The 14451-nt window shown below is 42.8% G+C and overlaps 1 protein-coding gene across 1 annotated transcript in view; it reads left to right on the forward strand.

Annotated features, from left to right (window-relative positions):
- Window positions 1-419: 419 nt before the first annotated feature.
- SMAD3 (SMAD family member 3) overlaps window positions 420-14451 on the forward strand; it is a 355242-nt gene continuing 341210 nt past the window's right edge. Inside the window, exon 1 of the mRNA XM_078683044.1 lies at window positions 420-1736. Within this exon, the coding sequence (XP_078539170.1) occupies window positions 1516-1736 (221 nt within the window). The 5' untranslated portion in view covers window positions 420-1515. The remainder of the gene's footprint in view (window positions 1737-14451) is intronic.

The raw sequence follows: 14451 nt of genomic DNA on the forward strand, positions 1-14451 counted from the left end.
AAGTCGAGGTTGCGCTAAATAAAACTACAAAACATGCTCACACAGCCACCCCTCTAAGCTCATTCTTAGCCGGCCCGGAGGGTGTTTTACGGGAACAAAGACCCTCCGGCTTATTAGCCAGCACGGTTTCAGTGTCGGCCTGTTGTGGGCGGGTCCCTTCAGGTCTCCTCGGGGATCCTGTGATGGAAGGCGACTCTGACGCCTCCTGTGTCTCACGCTGGGGGATCCCCCTCGGCAGCAGGCGGAGGAGGTTATGACTGTAAAACAAAGATTTCAAACAAAAGTGAAAGGGCGGGGACAGAGTTTCCTTTCCTTGCCTCCAGTGAAGCCAGTAGGGGCTCAATGTGAGGTTTTACGACTTAACTGTCCCGCGAACGAGCCCCTCCCACTGACGTCATGTGCATCTGAAGTTGGTGCTTGGAGTTGAAGTTGGCTCCGAGGAGGAGGAAGCGCGTGCCTGCTCAGGCAGCTCAGGGGGTGGCGCGCGCAGTGTGAGACTGAGGGGCGTGACCAAGGGCTGCGCGTGCAGCGAGTGACCGGTGCGAGAGGGGCGAGAGGGAGCACGGCGCTGACAGGCCAGCGCGTGCACAGTGTGAGGGCGCGCGACCACAGGGTACGCGGGCGGGAGCAAGGCACGAGCCGGGAGCTGACAGGGTACCGTTGGGGAGCGCGCGGAGAGTGACCACTGACCGGCAGGCTGCGCGCTGGGTAGGAGGTGGCAAGCCTGCGACTGACAGGAGGATCCACCTGGACCCGGCAGGGCAGAGGTACTCGCGGAGACGGGGTCCCGGCTGACTCCTTCCTCGTTCTTAACGGCCTCCTGCTTTCATCTTCACTGTCCCGAACAGCTCCCTCGCTGCCTACCCGGAACTGAGCTAGAGCCCCCTGCATGCCCGGACCCTTCAGCTTCGCAGGCCAACCATCAAGGGCTTGACCACACTCGGCGCCCTCCTCTGGAGAACTATAACCGTCAAAGACTCTTTTAGCCCTCTAAAAGTTCTTCCATACCCCATTTCCCCCCGCCCCACCACCACTTTTCCAATAGTTCCCACACCGACAGCCCCCACATCACCTCCCGAATTACAACGGGGCTACCCCGCCCGATTTCTTCATCTGAACGCCCCGGAGTGCTCCCCGAATTTTTCATCCTTTCATTTCTCCTCGTAGCAACTTCTTCGAGAACTCTCGACCCCGCAGCTGCCTTTCCAAGAACTTCTTCCGCGAAGCTGCCCTTCCAAGAACTGCTCCCACATAGCCACTGCTTCCTCAAACTGTCACGTTTCCCGCAACCTGTACTATCCATCAGAGCCACTCAGTGCCTATCTTGGGTACACCCTTCCAACCTTTGGTTAAGATGCCGATCTTGCCTTTCCAACAACTGGCCCCATAACTACTGTTTCAAATTAACTGTCCTCTCCCAATTGGACCATAAGAGGTCGAATACACCATTGGCCTTCCCCCAGCCTTCTCACAGCTTCCAGACCCCTATTACATCTTACCTTTCCTGGGGATAAGATGTCCATCCTGCCCTTCACCCCCCCTATAGTGAAGAGGCTCCTTGGTTGGAAGAAGGGTGGGGGAGGCGAGCAGGGAGTACCAGGTGGGCAGGAGGAGAAGTGGAGTGAGAAGGCAGTAAAGAGCCTGGTGAAGAAACTGAAGAAATCCGGACAGCTTGAAGAGCTGGAGAGGGCCATTACCAGCCAGAGTCCAAGCACCAAGTGCATCACCATCCCCAGGTAAGGGGGCATTATCAGTGGGACCCAGGGCATCACCATCTTCGGGTGCAGCAGGGCCTTAACTGTGGCATCACCAACTTCTTAAAGAGGGGGAGGGCGAGGTATCACCAGACCAACAATGGGAGCTAAGATAGTCACCACCCTTCATCAGCCAGCTAGCTCCTCACCTGCCCAGATATAGGTTGCATAAGTACATAGATCATGATGCACTAGGGCACTGCGGGACAACTGGGAATTCCCTGACACAGATGAGAACTGGGGTCTCAGCCACAATATGAAGACTGATGGGCCTTAGTCCTGGTGGTACACTGGTGGGAGAGTGGACAGGGGCCTTATATAACTTCCTCTAGGTGTATATATATATCGCTCTTTCCCAAAGGAAGTTTAAACAATTGGTGCAAACGCTACTTCGCATATATTTTTTTCACATGATGAAAACACTTGCTGATTGTTTTAGTCTTTGTATATGTTTGTCGTGTTTCTTGTATATAAATTCGAAAATCACTTTTTGGTAATGTTTGGTATGTTTTTAAATATTTTGGTTCTCGCAAACTAAAAACACATCGTGTTTGTCCATTGAAGCACTGTATTCATTCTTGCACTTGTTACCTCGACTTTATGCTGCGATCGGTAGTATAACACACTGACTTTTTGAACTGTATGGTTGTTTTTTAATCCGATTTGAGACCCGGTGTTTTCATTTGCAACACAACCTGCAGGCACATAAGGCCACAATCTTCCGCAATGTAGCTGCGTGTAGTGCAGAAAGAATGCATTTTTCCATTTGTTTCACAAAGCTGAATGTGAATTGATTTTTTTTTATGCGCAGTACATTGTATTTTTTCGCCGTTTTCTCTGTTTCTTAGTATTAACTTTAAGTCACGTAAGTATATCCTGTGTGCAAATGCAGCCAAGTATTCATTTCGTGCGTAATGATCATAGGTTTCATGGCATTTTCATTGAATTTTAAGCCTAAACGAAAAAAACATATTGCATTCCTTCTTTATCAAAGAAAGGCCAAGGTTAATGTAAAACAGTCAGCGCCTCAGACTCCACTGCCTTCTGGAAAGCCAGAGCGATTAATGGGTCCTCCGTGACACAAAGCAGCATCTGTTGCCTCAGACAGGCATGCCAAGTGGGGCACAGCCACCACCAGCTCGCCTTTCCCCGACTTGCTAAACATTAGTACTAGCGCGAGCAGTGACATCTGATGTGTGATGTCTGTGAAAGGTCGCAAATCACTAAGTGCCTACGCATAGCTACATATTTACGGTATTTGAAGAATTGAAAACAAGAACATTAGTGACCATGCTATGCCCTAACTTCATACTTACCTGTTTGGGACCCAGCTGTTGATTTTTGGTAGTGTTTTCTAGTTTGTAGAGTGTGTGACGCAGCTGGGAATCGTCTTAGCGCTGGCTCCCAGACGGACCAGCTGCTTGTCTGCCCAGTGCCCAGCCCTAGAAGTATTTGTCAACTTTTGGTACAAGAATAAGCTTTACCATGTTTGACTTTGTAATAAATATGACTGTTATTGATTACAATACTTTGAAGTGACTGCAATGGTCCATTCTTTAGAATACGGGTTGTAATGAAGAAGTTTGCAAATGCTTCATCACTGACCTAGAAAACATAATTTACGTTATTAATGCGTTACATGGTCCTTGTAAATGTAGTAATGCAAAACTATGTTTCTAGTTACATGATTCAAGTATGGCCCTACCTAAATGTTTCTTCTTAGATCCAATCTGTTAAAACTGGAGCTTGCTAACTCTCTAGGCTATTAATTAGCAGTTCACAGTGTGGCACTCAACCAGGGCCGTGTACATGCAGCCCAGGACCAAATATTTGTACCTTTCGATTCTGTTGCTGTGGAATCCTGTAATAGTTATCCAGGCTGCACATAGACCTGTCCCTGATTAAGGCAATCTGGAGGTGACGGTACAGTTCCGTACTAGCTTCATAGTGGAGGCAAGGTTGCCAAGTAGTCCAACCAAGTGCCTTGGTAGCACTGTATGAGATAGTTGTGTGTATTAGTGTCCTGCCTCCTCAGCTTGTCTTTATGGGCTGGCAGATCATCTGCAGTAGAGTGGCATCAGGTGTGCCACAAGTTTAAAAGGTTAGAACGGTGAGGAACGCCCCATGGCAGAGGATTTTGAAATGTGAATTGTCATTCATTCATAGCCAGGGGAGGGACATTAGTGCTGGCATGATGTGATCGTGCCATGTCACACTAAATATCAGTCTAGTAGCATGATGCTCCATTACTTGTAGTGAGATATTTTGAAGAGTCCTAATAGATGCCATTAAAGTAGTCTTAGCAGGGACATAACCGCTGCAGATGAAAGTGCGGTTTTCTAGGAGGTGCAGAAGAGGCAGGATGTAGGATGAGGCCAGTTTAATTTCAATATTTATTTTAGGTTGGACTGATAGCCCACTGTCAGAAACGCACACTCAAATTTCGTGCTCCGTGCACCGAGACTCAATGATTTAGGCCTGGCCACTGGAAGGCAGACTGCTTTGCAGTTCTGGAAAGCAACATTTCAGTCTTGTCCCAATTAAGTCGTGACATTAGGCAGAGCATTTCTCTGTAACTATAAAGTTGTTGTACATTATAGAGAATATTTTGTTGTACTTTGTTTACCAGGTTCGGGCAGACCGGGGGTTCATCTTATCAGAGCAGACTGGGGTTCACCTTACCACTGAGCAAGTGGAAGTATGACTTTTCTTCTTCCGGGGTGCTAATTGAATAGGGGGCAGGGGTTTACTGAAGGTCACACCATAAGTGGTTCATATTTTATACAGTGAGTTGTGTACTTTTTGAGAACCCTGCGCCTATTGAAAATTGGAAACATTCACAGCACCACAGATAAAATTCAGTCGATCTCTGCACTAGTAACGACAATTTTCAGAAACGAAGACATAATGCTGCTCGAGATGGGAAAATCAGGCATGCCATCCTATTTTAAAATAAAAGTAAATGGAAAGGTAGACTTAATAGTCATTTATCAACCGTTCATCCTTTTACATACTTTCAGATTGACAATACATTTGATGTTATGTTAGCTGCCAGCTCTTTCTAGCAGCTAATTGGAATTATGTATCTGAACAACCCTTAATGCTTTGCTTTACGAATCTAAGGCAGGAGTAGAAACCACCTGCCACCTTCTTCTGTTTTACCATCTGTTGTGTTATTTACATAGTGCCTGGATTAAGTTCATCCTGCATATAAAGCTAATGAGGGATATAAAAGATGTCAGTGTGTTACTGTCTGCTGTAAAGAAATACCTTGTTTCCCTATTCTGTGTAGAACATAAAAGCATAGGGCTCGGAGGTTATTTATTGCTTGTGCTTGAATCTATTAGATTCCAGCCTTTCGTGAAAAGGGGCACCTCTGCTGAGATATCAGTGTGCATTCATTGTTATTTTAGTGGAATGTTTAGGAGTAAGTTTGGTTGTAGTTTGATTTTTAAACCCCATGTTAAGTTTTTTTTTTAAATGTAAGAGCCTCTGAAATCATTAGTGCTGGATAAGATTGTAATTCCCCAACCTGTGTGTTTATCACTGCAGGATCAGCCACCCACTTAGCTTTAATACAGATCATTCTGTTTACACACACTAAGAGTACCACAAACGGCGCTCTGCAGTCTGTGAAGCCCATAATGACTGCCCAGATGTGTGGGAAATGTTTCAAATTTATGTGGAGACATAAGTAAATTCAGCTGTAGTAGTAGTGGAAACTAATATAATTGTTCTTAGGCCAAAGTCAGAAATGAGAAAAGTACCTCAAACTGCACTTAGTGTATTTATTTTCAGCATTCCTTAACCAAGCTTGTTGAAATGTGAAGACTTTTCTGTCACGCTCACACACATCTCTCTAAGCTATAGTTTGTCTTGATGTCAAAGTCTCTGTCTCCCACACACTTCCCGACCACAGAAAACTTTCATCAGGCCTCCTTTTCAATTTTGTACACATGCTGCTGCATTTAATAATAGGGAATTGAGTTACTGGGAGGCTGATGGAGTTGGGCTTGGTAGCGTTCCTCCTAACACATACTGTGTGTGTGTGCCCAGGGGTATAGGTGTCATTAGTGCAAGCTGAGCAGTGATACTGTAACTCAGGTGACTGAAGACCCCCATTATGCAGTATAACCAAAGCGGTTGTGGCCCATTTTTTGCTTGTTTGCTTTAGGGTCCATTTCACCCTGGCTTTGCTGCTAAAGGTGCCCATTGTGCAGACATGCAAATTTAGCTACTATTAAAGTTAATTGAGTACCTCAGTCCGTGCTATAGTGTTGCTAGTTTAAGGTGTTAGCTCCCACTGTGGCTGCTCCTTCGTCTCATTCCTCATATTTTGATTGCTTTCTGGGAATTTTAAGATGTTAAATATTTAGCAAAAGAGCCAAAATCAGTGGTAAAGTAACAACAACGCTATTTCTACACAAAGGTCTGTGCCGTGGATATGGGCCATTGTCCACACACACCGATTTGGGAAAGCCACATGAATGTAAGCCCCCACTCCCCTACCCCCAAGGAGGCTCTACCATAGCGAAACCCAGTACTACTGATCACATTAATCACTCCACATATACATGGGTTTTTAGAGAAAGGCATACGACTCAAAACCCTGACAGGATTCCAGCAATAGGTAAACTCTAAACTAGAAAACAACACTGTGGGAACTGTGACAGGTCCCTGGGCAACAAGTACTATAAATGGCAGACATTGCATTTCATAAATGCTGTGCAATGTGCTAAGCTTCGCAACATTTTAAAATAACTTCCCTTTAAATGCCAGTGCTGGAGTTTATAATAATCTCATTGTTTCACTTTGTCTGTGTTTAAGAATTTTATGTATTGCTACTGCGACAAAATAAGCATCCCATTTTATCAATTTCTTTCACCTTTTTATAGATTTAAGTCTATTTCTGAGCTACGTGACGTGGCCCTTAGGTATTTTTTAAAGAAACTTGCTTAGCATTAAATGACAGTATATCCATGACATTGACAATGATAAATCATTTTGTTGCTGGTTGAGAAGTTACCATGATTGTAAGTATAAACCATTTCTTCCATGTGCAAGAAAGCATGACCACCAGGCTTGAGGTAGGCGGTATATACATTACATGAATCTGCTCGGAAAAAGAATATTTCCCAGTCTTTCCAAGACCAGACAGGTTTTTGTGGATGTTGCTCCATTGGACTGAGCGTGCCTCAGAAACTATAAAATCTGTTTCTACATCATGCTCGATTCATTGTACCAACTTGTGGTGGTAGAAATATACAACTACATTCCATGGAAAGAGATGAACTGGTTGGTCCCATTTCTGTGTGGAGACTCCGAAGCCTCTAATTTGTGTAGACATCTACTGGCGCACAGGCACGCTGGGGTTAAAATCTAGTGGCTGATATAAATGGATGAGGTGTTATTTTTCTTGGTTAGCCCAAATGGCTCAGCATCTGGAATATGTTATGATGTGGTATGCTCTCTGAATTAGTATGGAGCACAAACTGATGGTGAGTTTTAGAGGGAGTTTTTGAAAGAGGGAGCAAAAATCATTAGCCAAGAATAGTTTGAGTTCCTTGTTCATACTGGCAAAGTTGCCATGGCTGTCATAGGAGAACTTTTAAGGCATATGCTGCTAAAATCCCTGACAATTTGAGGATTCATACCAACCAAAATTCTATTCAAATGTATGTCTCTGAAGGCAACTGAAGACCAAGAGGATTTAAGCTTTCACTAAGAAACACCACAATGGTCTAGATAGTTATTTGTATCACACAGGTCATCACAGAATTTGTCTTATGAAAAGGAACCCCCAAACCATACAGTCTGTGGACCAGTTGGACTTATATATTCATGCATTCAGCACCCTGAGCCATAGGACCACAGACCCCCCCAGGATATAGCGGCATGGATTGGCAAATTTAGCGGCACAAAAATGAAAATTTAGCGGCACAAAAATGGAAATTTAGCGGCATTTAGCGGCATTTTATTTTGGTTTTTTTGCAACACCAAACACAGATATCTTACTGTTTGAGTTATTTGACAACATGGAGCTATGTACATTTTGTTTATTTACAATTCAGCCCATTTGTTTTAGTTAAAAGGCATGTTAATCTTGGCCATGTACGTTCAGTTCTTCTGAGCCCTCACAGGTTTCAGACTAGGCATGCTGGAGGCAGAGACAGGTCTCGGAGCGAGTGGGACGGGTATGCTCAGACGTGAGTCCCGTGCTCTCCATGCCACTGGAATCAAGCTATCCAGGCTGATGAGGGCTGAAAACCCGAAACCTGTCCTTGGATGCTTGTTTCCAGTCCAGGGAGGACTTGGCTTGGCAGTTCGGGCTGGACTGTACCCATGGGGCACAGGGTCAAGACTGATTTGCATATGGCTGGGTTCAAACTGGAATGGCATGGTGAGCAAAAAAACGATGGATTTTGGCCCAGATCTCTGTACTGGGGTGAATGTATGACATTGTTCTACATTCTGTCCATCACCTGTTGTTTTTACAATCCACAATGTTTTAAGGCAAAGGTCATGCAAGAGCTGCTATATTTTCTAAGGAATATGCAAAATTTGTAAGGTTGTGGCCTGGGAAAGTCCACTCATTTCATAAACCCACTTGTAAGCAAAATTACTTGTTGTCTGAATGAGGCTGTGAATACAAAACATTGTTCCTTAACGCATGTCAGTCAAGGTTAAAGTACAAAACAGCATAAACAGGTTGACTCTGAAAAGCTGCACACAAGGACTATATGAAATGTTGACAAAGAAAAACGAAGTGCCTTAGTAAGAGGGTTTAGGAAAACAGTCGAGCAGTAAGTTGGGCGGTAAGCTGTGTCCTCTCCAAAGCAAGATGCAAATTTGCCTTTTACTCGATCAATTTGCTTGCTACTAACCCCACTCAAACACACAATACTGTCAGAAGGTGTAATATAATATTACATTGACTTAAATGAAAATGTTGTGACTGGTGCCAGGATCCCGTTAGCAGGGAACAAGAAGCTGTTCGGAAGTCATTTCCGACCCACAGAAATACAAAAAATAAAAGATTAATGTCCCCCGAAGGCCCGCCGAGGGCCGCCGCACACGGGGGACGCGGCGGGCCTCGGGGGACATTAATCTTTTATTTTAGTATTTCTGTGGGTCGGAAATGACTTCCGAACAGCTTCTTGTTCCCTGCTAACGGGATCCTGGCAGGGACGGACGTACCTCCTGTCTGTGATCGCCGGCCGGCTGTTCTCCTGCTCCGAGTCCGCTTCCCTGGTCTCTGGAGAAGAGGAAGAGTCTTCGTGTGGGTGTGTGTCGCTGCCGCTTCTTGCTGGTCTTCTCCCTCTCTCGGCCCTCGGCCGCCGTGCTCGACCTCCTCTCGCTCCTTCTCTCGCCGCGAAATCCTGGGGAATGGAAAATGGGTGCGCATGGGGCTGGATTTTAAGGCGGAAACGGGTGGAAAACGGCGGAGACGGCGGAAACGGCAAATTTCGCGGGCTTTTGCCCAAATATCGCGGCATTTCAACAGATCGGCCGATTTCGCAATTTTTTTGCAAATCGCGATAAGCTGGAGGGTCTGACTAAGGTTCTTTTTGTCATAGTGAATCTTCAGGCAAAAGCATACAAAGCTTCTTGCAACACACACAAGTGTAAATGTATCATGTGTGTCTAACAGAAGGTAAGTTTGTTTTGCTCTTTTCTAGCAACTCTGAAAGCAGTTCTTTACTCCCACCCTAGCATCACAACTCTCTCCTGTTTTTTGGAGCATAAGGGAAGCAGCTGGCTCATAATTGTGCACAGCCCTGCCTTCATCCAACCCCACACCAAAAAAGCTTACAGTTGTTGCTGCAGTCTTTACAAGACCGTCTTATAGTTTCCCAGATAACTCCTGCGCCAACTGACTTGCAGGTTTCAATTGGCACACTTGACGATTTGGGGTTTCCTACTGACTCTTTTTCCTCCACGAGTGCTTGCCGCTCACTCTGCCATCATGAGTTTCTGACGGGTAACTCCATGTATCACTGCTCATTATTTATTTATATATCCCCAAAATGCTGTCCTGGAGAAACTCATAACAATTTGTTGATTAACTTTCATATATTGAGATACATTGGGGACAACCGAAAATTACTAAGGGCAGTTTTCACGAAGTGTGATTATTATTTATTGAGTGCTTCCCAAGCAGTGATAGTTTTGATCAGCATGAAAATGTTGTTGATGAAAAGCTATTTGCATAGTAGAACACTCCTGAAGAAATTATTTATGAGATTTTTTTAATTGAATTGATTGTTTGTTTTTTTAGGTCGGCCAGTAAGATACGGACCATAGTACTGCCACTAAATGAAAATAATTGTTTTTAGAGAAACTTTTAAATCAGTGAGCATATTCTTGCACTTAAGATATGTGTACTGGTTTATTCAGTGAAATATAATAATTTTTATGTACAACACAGACCACAGACAATTGTAGAATTATTTAAATTTCACATTAATACACATAGTACAATTTCTGTTAGATACAAGTTAAGTCGAGGATCACATCAGCAAGAGTACACAAACCAGAGCACAGAACCCATTAAATATTTTGAAGACCGTGTAAAACACCACTCAGTTTGATCACAGAGACTGAACATTGAGAGTACAAGAGTTCTGCATAATTTCAAGAGACTGATGTGAAGTCAAAGTTGACGTTTCAGTCTCTGAGGGGAGCAAATCCACGCGATCATCCTAGGGGCGCTAATTATATAATTGGACCCTTGATGTAAGTGCCATCAAGAAATGATTTCTAAAAATCCACAAATGGAAGTTATAAAACCCTAAATCGCCTAGGACGAGTGGCAGCAATGAGAACTCGACTGACTGCAAACGCGTGGAAGGCAGCAGTGCACCTTGATGAAATGCTGGCAGAATAAGACAGATCATCAGAGAATATTTAATCTTCAGCACCAAAAACCACCTGACAGAGCGTGGAAAAGTCTAGCAATCTCGAGGGAAATGGGCATTTTCTTTGCTGGACAAAGAGTAAAAAGTCTGTGCCAGCTACATCCTAGGTTAGTGCAGTAAAAGGAAGCCACTGCTTCAAGAGATGGGTTGTATTTCACCCATTGCTAGTAAACATCTGACTAGTGCACTCAAAAAGGGCTTGTCCGACGCTTACCTGTGAAGCTCGGAGAAAAAGAGACTTATCTTCCTCTTGCAGAGCTGAAAGAGTGTTAGTGAGTGGCATGGCATTTCAACAGAGTGTATGGTCCCTCTTCTTTCTGCCTCACTTGTTTGGGAATATAGGGTTGTTTCAATTAATATGGAAGGGGAGGCTGTTAGTAGCCCTAAACAAAATTCAGGCTGTACAAAATCTATGTCTAAATCTGAGGTAGATAAAGAAAGAATGTTAGTAGCAGTCCAAAGGCTGCCGGTATCCTTGGGTTTATGCGAAGTGCGAGTGGGTAGTGGATTGTGCTTAAGAGTCCTAAGAAGTAAGCCAGCAAACCAGCCTTAGTGATGAGGTTGAGGGCGCATTTGGGAATTACAGTTCAATATGTGACACTTTTTTCCTTTTTCCTTTTGTTTTAATTAAGACAAATTAACATTAGAGTTTAAGAAAAGCAAAAGCCAGCTGGACAAGATGGAGAGGAGCAGGCAGAGTGGAGTGGTGCAATACAGGAATATAGCCACAGTGATCCCCAAACCAAATATTTTTTGGTAATGCATCTTCACTTGCAAGAAAGAGTAGCGTCATTCATTATGACACAGGGATAGTATTTTATCGTCCTATTGTGGTCTCTTGCACCACAGGAATATTGTGCATTTCATTTGGGCCCCTTTAGTTTTACCTGCAAAGTCTGACCAGGTTTGGTTGCAATCTAACCACGTAATCCTCAAAACTATTTTCATATACTATTGAAGTATTTTGGCATCCCTTAATTACTATAATGCCTGAGTAATTTATTTAGCATTTTTTTTGGTAAAGGGAATTGCATGCATTGCGGCCTAAAATTGACAGAGATTAAAATGCCCTTTGAAAAAATATGCTACTGATATCTTTACAGAGAGTAGCGTTGATCATGTGTCATAATATAGTGATAGTCCGGCAAAGCGGAAAAGCAGAACTATATGCTGCTGGAATGCAAATATGCATAGAAGAAGGAATGACCCCTGTGAAAACAGTGCTGACATTTAATCGAAGTATTCTATTAGTTTTTTAATCTCTTCTGGGGAAACAGAACAGAGAAGAAACAACTGAAAACTGACCCAAAGAATCCAAAACTTAACGAATGAAAAGGACATACCAGAATAATTTGAGGTGGAGAAATGAAAGATAGCTAGGTATTGCACGAGGCCTTTGGGTAATCACATTTGTAGGAACACTGCCAGCCTGCACGGGTCAGGAGCTTCCTCTGCTATAATTTTGGTGGGTTCTCCAAAATGGTGCTACAGGAATGGAAGTCATACATGGTTTATTTTCATAACATTCATCACAGACAAAATTACGTTTTCCCATAAGTGTGCTGGGCGGGGCCAAAGGTCCTTCCTGTGGAATGAAATGTAGTTTATCAGTCAGAAACACACTTCATTGTGCTTTTGTTACAAGGATCACACATACATTTTCTTAACTGCAGATTGTCCACATCTTTTAGAAATTAACGTTTCACCTTAATTTCCACAGTTCTCTCACTTATGCTCACCACGGTGCTATAGAAGTGTGATTGTAAATTAAAAGGTTGGGGTAGGAACCGGGTACAAGACTGTTTTGGATCGTGGAAAGTTGGAGCAAGGCCGTGTACTCAATATAAAAAATAAAATATCCACACCTATACACACTCAGGATATGGCAAAGAACCCTTTTCTCCAACTTAGAAACCTAGTGATGTCTCACAAGCTTCATCAAGTAATTTGTGTTCTATCGAGTAAGAGAGAGGAATCCCAATCGATTGTCACATTTACCAAAATATGTTATGCAGCAGTTTTAAGATCCTAGTGGTGGAAAATAAAGTTTCCATCTGTTATGGAAATTTTCGAATTGATCTACTAATCCTGCATCTTGGAGCTCAGACACCTGCTTACATTTCTCCTATTGTGTGGTCAAAGGGAATTTCTGCAACAGTTGGACTCCTTAGAGTAATAATCGGTGATTGGAAGGTGAAAGGCCCTATAGTATCAGCAAGTCCTGTAACCCTACTGTACTCTACAACTTCCCCATTTTTTACCCAATGGTTTTGCTGATTTCAAAAGCTTCAAAGATATTTCAAAGCTGTTCAATTATTTTCAAGAACAAAAGAATCACATTGTTTCCAGTTAAGTGTAATGGGTAGTAAATGCAAGAAACAAAAATCAAATTAAGAAACTCATAGCACACAGTATGGTCACATCAGGGATCCAATTTAAAATAGACTTTTTTCATAAAATAAATATTGGCTTAATAATGTAAACCTGCCTATCGTAACAAGCACAATTAACAAGGTTTAATGGACTAAGCAACCATTAATTTTCATTTCTTAATTTATTAGACAATATTACTACTGTTTGCGCTACATTGCCATTATTCTGCTAGAAATACTTTATTAAATAAGTAGGAGCAAGTAGTGCTTGAATTAAATTGAAATCGGATCCTATTCCCCAATCTTTATTTTATGTTGAGTGCAATTGCATGCATGTATTAGATTTGGATGTAACCGTGCACTGTCATTTTGCATGAAGCACACAAAGGGTCCTAATTAATTTCTGTCTTGTGTGGGTGTATTGTAAAAAAACAAACAGATACCCACTCTTCCTACACACCATCTGTCACCAACTACGGGCATGCTTTGTGTAGGCTTGCTACCCTCCATCCCCCCAAGAAGGATGCAAACCATTTGCTAAATTTGGCTACTATATTTACAGCCAATAAAAACCGTCACAGAATAATTGTTCTATTAGAACAGCTTTACCATGGTTTTTAAATTTGTTCCTTGAACCGCTGAAATTAATCTTTGATGTGTAATTGGATAAAAGATTTAAAAAAATCTTTAATAAGAAATCGGTCATTGTAACATCATAGTGTGTCACCTGAATAAGCTTAAGTCAGAGCACATACTTTTGTAGAAGAAACACACTTTGTAAAAAAAAAAACAGTTTACAAATACGAAGGGAAAACTCTCAGCCGGGAGCAGCACCAACAATTTCATCAAGCTTTCCTCCAATTATCTTTTGCTCCTCACATTTTCACGCTATGGTTTTGGATACCATACCATAATGGTCACACAGTCATACACTTGCCCAAATCCACTCCACTGCAGATGATGTAATGTTTAATTGCAATAAGCCTGTATGCTCTTCCCATCTTGGGGCTGCATGATGTAAACTCAACCACTTTTTCTGTGCCTTCTCTCTTTTGGCTGCCCTCTGTGCTCTCTGATTTCAAGTAATGCATTAACCATCAATCCAGCGTCAGTGGGACTTCCCAAATGTAACAAGAAAATATGATCACCGATATTCATTATTTTTCTCTCATAGTGGTTTTATTTTGATTGGTATTGGTTTCCTCGGTTTATCTCTACAATACTTATTCAACACCTTTCGCTCTCTCTTTTTCCACTTACTGAGAGGTTCTTTGCAAAGAGCTCTTGACCTAACTCTCTTGAGTGGAAATTGGTGTATTTTCAATAATGGGAATTTGGAATAAGGTCTTAATCATAGATAGGCCTGCATCATCTTCTCTCACATACATTCATTTCCCTTGGAATTTG

Source organism: Lissotriton helveticus, chromosome 3_1 (assembly GCF_964261635.1).
Source record: "Lissotriton helveticus chromosome 3_1, aLisHel1.1, whole genome shotgun sequence".
Lineage (NCBI taxonomy): Eukaryota > Metazoa > Chordata > Amphibia > Caudata > Salamandridae > Lissotriton > Lissotriton helveticus.